This window comes from Lolium perenne, chromosome 2, assembly GCF_019359855.2.
Source record: "Lolium perenne isolate Kyuss_39 chromosome 2, Kyuss_2.0, whole genome shotgun sequence".
NCBI lineage: Eukaryota > Viridiplantae > Streptophyta > Magnoliopsida > Poales > Poaceae > Lolium > Lolium perenne.
Genome location: NC_067245.2, coordinates 67887746 through 67895301, shown reverse-complemented (window position 1 = coordinate 67895301; position 7556 = coordinate 67887746). Strand labels below are relative to the sequence as shown.

Genomic DNA, 7556 nt, shown 5'->3' with positions numbered 1-7556 from the left:
CTACGATTTAGATTAGCAAAACGATTTTTGGAGGATAGGGAATGCCTTGGAGCCTTTCCACCATCTTGTATGCGAGCAATCCTTCTCTTTGACGGTTCAGGTTCCACCACCTTTATGACTGCAAAAGGAACATGAGGTGGCCATAACTTTCCCTTGTACCCCGTATTAGTGATGTGTGTGTGGTCTTCTTCTCCGTCTTATTCTTCACAGTAGTTATTCACCTTCCTCTTAGCCCTCCATGGAGACGTGGGGTTGTTCCTATTTATATCTTCATCATCGTCTTGTTGCGTGGAGCATTGGTAGAAATCTCCGGAAGACATGGTGGAAGCTTTTGACTAAGAAATCTGAAAGACAGAACTTGAAAACAATGTTTGCTTCGAAATGAATCGATGCGAGATTAGATTGAGAAGAAGGCGTATATAAAAGGTTTTACGTAAGTACCGAAGTCTGGGCACAAAATGGTGGCAAAATAGAGTCTGCTGATGGGGGACCACCTAGTGGCACGAGAGGGGTGTCTGGCCGCACCACGTAGGCATTCCCCTCCTCCCCGACTCTATTTTGTCGAGATCTTTATCATCGTGGCTTATTTTCCAAAAAATATTTCATGAGTTTTCGAAACAGTTACATACATAAATGTTACCTTTTATTAATTTCGGAGTTCCTTGTATTTCTATGCTATTACCTTGTCGGAACTTTGAAGATGCAACTCTTCCACTAATCCCATAAATTTTTGACTTGCAATATAATGTATAAGACATTGCCCATTAACAACATCGGGTTTCCCTCTAGTATCTCCTTGAAGTCGAAAAGTTCTGGAGTGGTAAACCTCTTGTATGACCTTTGGGCCTTCCTATTTTAACTTTAATTTCCCTCTAAAAACTTAAAACGAGAGTTGAATAATAAAACTCGATTACCCTCTTAAACTCTCTTTTAACGATTTTCTTGTCATGCCAAATTTAACCTGTTCTTTATATAATCTAGCACTTTAAAAGTACTAGGTTATTTAACAAATTAATGTCTAGGATTCGTTTTTCGCTATCAGTTTTAAAATTAATAAAAGTGCTAGATTATTCATATACCAAATTAATGTCTAGGATTCTTTTTTCTCTATCCGTTTTAAAATCAAACTTCAATTGTTTAACTGCCCAACAAGACCTGTGGTCTAACTCTACTAGAAGATGGCAAGATTTCCCATAAACGAATTTGTTAGGGGATATACCCATATGGTTGTTAAAAGCAGCTCTATAAGTCCTAAAGTGTCATTAATTTAACTTGACCACTAGTTTAACGATGATATGCTGAACTAACTCTGTGGTTTTAACAAAACGTTCCTAAAACTGAATTCCAAAAATAAGAACCATCAGTAATTAAAAATCTTAGAACTTCAAAGCTGAGAAGAATGATGTCTTTAAATTTCTTTATTGATGTACCATGATCAGCCCTCGTTGGAGTTGTGTACGGATATTCACACGTTTAGACTGCTCATAGTGGGAGTAATATAGCTAGTAACATCACATATCTTAAGGCATTTTGGTGATATGACATGCCAATAAATGAAGAAAGATAGGGAGGTGGTAACTAGTTAGGGTTACGCGTAGGACCTGTAAACCGTGACGGAGGTAGTATGTTACGATAACATCACACACCTCAAAGCAAAATGAGTCTACAACATAATAAATGATACAATGCATGCCACTACATATAAGTTACTACCCACTATTAAGGTAGTAATTTAGACTAGTAACATAGCATATGTTACTAGTTTAAGTTACTCCACACTATGACCAGCCTTACAAATGATCGGAGTCCTTTTTTCCAACATTTATTTAGAACGGTAGTACTGTAGTATAATTTTATATCCACTGTCATGCTTCTGCGTTTTGTGAAAATTAAAAATAAGTACGGAGTACGTATGATTTTGTTTGCTACTCTAGGTTTTAAAAACTAAGGTCGCAGGGGCTGTGTCCAGAGTCCAGACTAAGCGAGGCCGTGTTTCGCTAAAATAGATTATCGAAGGCGGAGTATCCTCGGAAAATAGATTATCGAAGGCAGAACCGCGGGCACGACGCTGCCGACGTTCTCCACCCGGCAGCAGGAGTAGTAGCTTGCACTCCTGTTCACAGATGGCGCCGAAACCGCGTATAGCCGTATACTAATCGATCGACCAAGCTGTTACCACATCTGTGGCCTCCAGCAATGTAGGTTCCCATCTTCGTGCCGGCCGCCGGCGCAGATACGTCGGAGCGGACGCGCCGCGCCGTTTCTGTTGCCTATGCGTCTCCATGGCACACTGTGCCGACAAATACCCGAGCAGTTAGCTCGATGCCTCGATCGACATATGAACGGCCCCCGTGTCTTAATTAGCTTGCCTTAGCTACTAAGTGTTTTTTTGTTTTGTTTTGCCAATCCCTTAGCTACTAAGCGTTGCTGTCCCGTTCGTACGCACAGTACTCTACATTCTAGTGGATAGTGCCACGTCCTACCCACGTACGTATCCATTGATTGTAGGATTGTATGGTGTGGCTAATTCCCGGTCGATTTTCTGTTAAGTAAAATAATTCATCCGTTCTTAAATATAGGTTGTATATATAGTTTTTGGCATGGACATTAAAGTATGCATATGAAGGAAATGTTAGTTACACCAATTTTGGCGAGATGACATGAGAAAATATAGGAGTTTACATGAGACATAATCAATCCAATTAAAATTCGAAACAAGTGATGCAATGTAATATACCTTATATTTCCGATTCTTTTTTCCCAAAAACTATATATCTTATATCAAGAAAAAGAGGGAGTATTATTATAAGATTTTGTATTATATGAATACATTTTTATTACATGAATATATTCGTACTGCGTAATATTTTTAGATGCAACTTACTTGCGGTTTAAAAATCTCAATTGCGATCCAATGAAAAATCTCAGCAACTCGACTTGCAACTGAAAAAAAAAATGGACTTGTTGAGCGCTAAGTTAATTCTAAGCTAGTTCAGAATTAGCAATTCCGATATACTAGCATGTTCAGGAACTGATCATAGAGTACTTGGTAAGAAAAACGATGTATCGAGACGGTAGGAAACACAACTTCCTTTCAACTCGACAAGGCAAACACCTTTCGGTATCATCCTAGAAAAGTCCCCTTTGACTCATAGGTGTAGATGCACCCACTGCATATAAAATATATTTTCAAATGTTGAAAATTTCTGAAAAAAAATTCTAGGTATACATCCGGGCAATCTATGTCCGCATACACAATTTCGCGAAAAAGCGACATTTTCTGTGACTTGTGCGAAAAAGACAATTTGGGTGCTCCTAGCCTCCTACAAGACATTTTATTTTGTCTTTTTTACACAAACCCCAAAAAATGTTATTTTCTCTCGAACATTTGTGTGTGAACATGGCATATCTGGATGTGCGCCCAGAATTTTTTTATTTTAAAAATACATTTAAAATGCATTTTTTTATAATTGGTGCATTTGGACATATGAGGCAAAACACCCGGACTGCATCTTTTCCTTCCATCTGAAGCAACAGAAAACAATCTGGTCTGAAACAAAGGAACGCGCACCTTTGTGATCCGGAGTACCTTTTGGTTGTACCTAGACGTCGACGAAACTATGGCAAGTATACTAAATAAATGGATGTTTAGATTTGTTACATATACAATCGGTGCTTGGTAAGCGCCTTTTACTTTGGCATGTTGAATGTTCCTTGCCGTTTACCCTGCAATTCTGCATGCAACATCGGCGTAACGGACCAACAACATTTGGTTACATTCTGTTGCCGTGACGTGAAGAAAGAACGGATTTATCCTCACGCTGCAATGACGCGATTCATCCACTAGCATACTTACTTATGTTCTCATAGTCTAATATCATGGAAGCTTCCTCACATTCCTCGTATATAATTCAACCGGAGCTGCAGCATATATATTCATGAATTCCTGATCAACCTAGTCACCGACCTCATCTCCCAGCCTAGGATCACAATTCACAATCCGGTCTCCTTTTCTTGACTCATCACCTCGCAACCGCTACGTTGATCAATCCATCGCTTCCCATCCTTCTCGCGTCTTGCCTTGAATTGCATTGCTGCAAAACTCATGGAGTGCACCGACATCCTGATCGCCGCGGGGCGTCGCTCCGTGTCGCCGTCGTGGCAGCCGGCGAGGCAATGGCGCAAGGCTCTCAACGTCATCCGGACGTGCCACAGGCTTGCTCGACTCGGCATTCTCTCCGCCGGCGTCCTCCCACGGAGCACCTCCTACGTCGCCATCAAGATCCACCACGACGGCGACTCCGATGCTGATGCCGACACGTGCGGCGCGGGATTCTCGGTCGCCGCTGACGACGACTCCTTCAAGGCCCTGGTCAAGGAGAAGCGCGACCACTGCTTCCGCCGCCTCGGCGGGGGCGCCGGCATTGCCGCAGCGCTGGCGTCGGACGCGGAGCGCGGCATCCGCGGGGACGACGGCGACGTGCGCCGCCGCAGGGAGGCGTTCGGCGGCAACACGTACCCGAAGCCCAGGCCCAAGAGCTTCTTCAGCCACGTCTGGGACGCGCTCAGCGACGTCTTCCTCATCGTGCTCCTCGTCTGCGCCGTCGTCTCCCTCGGCTTCGGCATTAAGGAGCACGGCCTCAAGGACGGCTGGTACGACGGCATCAGCATCTTCCTCGCGGTGTTCCTCGTCGCCGCGGTCTCCGCCGTCAGCAACCACAACCAGGCCAAGCGGTTCGAGAAGCTGGCCAGCGAGTCCGACAACATCGCCGTCACCGTCGTCCGCGCGGCCCGGAGGCAGGAGGTCTCCATATTCGAAATCGTCGTCGGGGATGTTGTCATACTCAAGATTGGCGATTCCGGGCCGGCGGACGGGGTATTCCTTGAAGGGCATGGCCTGCAGGTGGACGAGTCCAGCATGACCGGCGAGCCCCATCCGATTGAGATCGACGCCGAGAAAAGCCCCTTCCTCACCGCCGGCGTTAAGATCATCGACGGCTATGGACGGATGCTCGTTACCGCCGTCGGCATCGACACCTTGTGGGGCGAGATGATGAGCAGCATCACCAAGGAGACCACCGAGCCGACGCCGCTCCAGGAGCGCCTCCAGGGCCTCACCTCGAGCATCGGCAAGATCGGTGTCGCCGTTGCGGTGCTCGTCTTCACCGTGCTCACCGCGCGCCACTTCACAGGCAGCACAAAGGACGACCAGGGGAAGCCGCTCTTCGACAAGGGTCATGTCACCTTCGACGCCATCTTCAGCGCGCTTGTGACTATATTCCAGCAGGCCGTAACCATCATCGTCGTCGCCATCCCAGAAGGCCTCCCGCTTGCGGTCACGCTCACGCTCGCATTTTCCATGAAGAGGATGGTAAAGGAGAACGCGCTGGTGCGCCGCCTATCAGCGTGCGAGACGATGGGTTCCGTCACGGCCATCTGCACTGACAAGACTGGAACGCTCACTCTGAACCAGATGAAGGTGACCGAGTTCTGGGTCGGCACGGAGCAGCCTAGAGCCACCACGGCTATCGCAGGGAGCGTTATGAGCCTACTCTGCCAGGGAGCTGGGATCAACACCACCGGAAGCGTGTACAAACCAAACAACGTGTCGCCGCCGGAAATATCGGGCAGCCCTACGGAGAAGGCGCTGCTGTCCTGGGCCGTGGCGGACCTCGGCATGGACGCCGACGCATTGAAGAGGAGCTGCAAGGTGGTGCATGTTGAGGCGTTCAACTCCGACAAGAAGCGCAGTGGCGTGATGATTAGAGACAACGCCACCGGTTCGGTGATCGCGCACTGGAAAGGCGCCGCCGAGATGGTCCTGGAGAACTGCTCAATGTATGTGGACACGGACGGAGCGGCGCGCGAGCTCGGCATGGAGCAGAGGAAGAACCTCGAGAAGGTCATCAACGACATGGCGGTCGGCAGCCTCCGGTGTATTGCATTCGCCTACAAGCAAGTCAACAGCGAGCAAACAAAGATTGACGACGAGGGGCTGACATTGCTGGGCTTCGTCGGCTTGAAAGACCCGTGTCGGCCAGAGGTCAAAGCGGCCATTGCAGCTTGCACGAAGGCCGGCGTCGCCGTCAAGATGGTCACCGGAGACAGCATCCTCACAGCGCGCGCGATCGCAAAGGAGTGCGGCATCATATCCAGCAACGACCCCAACGGCATCGTCATCGAGGGGCACGAGTTCCGCGCCATGTCGCCGGAGCAGCAGCTCGAGGTCGCAGACAACATCCGCGTCATGGCTCGGTCCCTGCCGCTGGACAAGCTGGTGCTGGTGCAGCGGCTGAAGCAGAAGGGCCACGTGGTTGCCGTGACTGGCGATGGCACCAACGACGCGCCGGCACTCAAGGAGGCCGATGTCGGGTTGTCCATGGGCGTCCAGGGCACCGAAGTGGCCAAGGAGAGCTCCGACATCATCATCCTCAACGACAACTTCGACACGGTGGTGACGGCCACACGGTGGGGACGATGCGTCTACAACAACATCCAGAAGTTCATCCAGTTCCAGCTCACCGTCAATGTCGCCGCGCTGGTCATCAACTTCGTGTCGGCGATCACCACGGGCAAGATGCCACTGACCACCGTGCAGCTCCTGTGGGTGAACCTGATCATGGACACGATGGGCGCGCTAGCGCTGGCCACAGACACGCCCACCAAGACGCTCATGGACCGTCCACCCATTGGCCGCACCGCGCCGCTCATCAGCAATGCAATGTGGCGCAACCTCATGGCGCAGGCGGCGTTCCAGATCGCCGTGCTGCTGGCGCTTCAGTACCGAGGCCGGGACGTCTTCGGCACCGACGACAAGGCCAACGGCACCATGATCTTCAACGCCTTCGTCCTCTGCCAGGTGTTCAACGAGTTCAACGCGCGGGAGATCGAGAAGAAGAACGTCTTCGCCGGGGTGCTCAAGAACAGGATGTTCCTAGTCATCATCGCCGTCACGCTCGTCCTGCAGGTGGTCATGGTGGAGGTGCTCACGAGGTTCGCCGGCACCAAGAGGCTGGGATTGGGGCAGTGGGGCGTCTGCCTCGCCATCGCCGCCGTGTCGTGGCCCATCGGCTGGGCCGTCAAGTTCATCCCCGTGCCGGACCGGACTCTCCATCAGATCTTGACACGCCGGAAATCGTCATAACTGATAGTACTGCATTGTTTCATAGTATTTCGCATACACTAGGGTCCAATTCTTTCATACTAGTGTACATTGTTTTAAACATCATCCGTCGAATCTTATGTAATTAGTAAATATACGTCTTTTATTCAGAGTATTTCGTAGATCCTTCATTTAGAGCTAGCCGACTTCAGTTCTGCAAGAACTAATGTTACAGTAATTCACGGAATGATTCCCTGACAGAAACATGACAACTTGGCTATGAGTATGTAGGTATATTTCTTAACTTGGCTACCGTGTTTTCCATCATGCAGATATCCATGTGGAGAAGAATGTGAACAGCAACGCATCTGATATATTATTTCAGGCATGATCCATGTGTAGGAATAACAAATTTGATCGAGGGAACAAGCTTCAGGACACCTGAATGTCAGCT

The 7556-nt window shown here is 48.7% G+C and overlaps 1 protein-coding gene across 1 annotated transcript; it reads left to right on the top strand.

The window, feature by feature from the left end:
- The first annotated feature begins 4057 nt into the window (after positions 1-4057).
- Positions 4058-7277, top strand: LOC127332866 (calcium-transporting ATPase 7, plasma membrane-type-like). Its single transcript, XM_051359201.2, has one exon. The coding sequence runs from the start codon at positions 4106-4108 to the stop codon at positions 7142-7144; it is 3039 nt and encodes a 1012-aa protein (XP_051215161.1). The 5' UTR covers positions 4058-4105; the 3' UTR covers positions 7145-7277.
- The last annotated feature ends 279 nt before the right edge of the window (positions 7278-7556 follow it).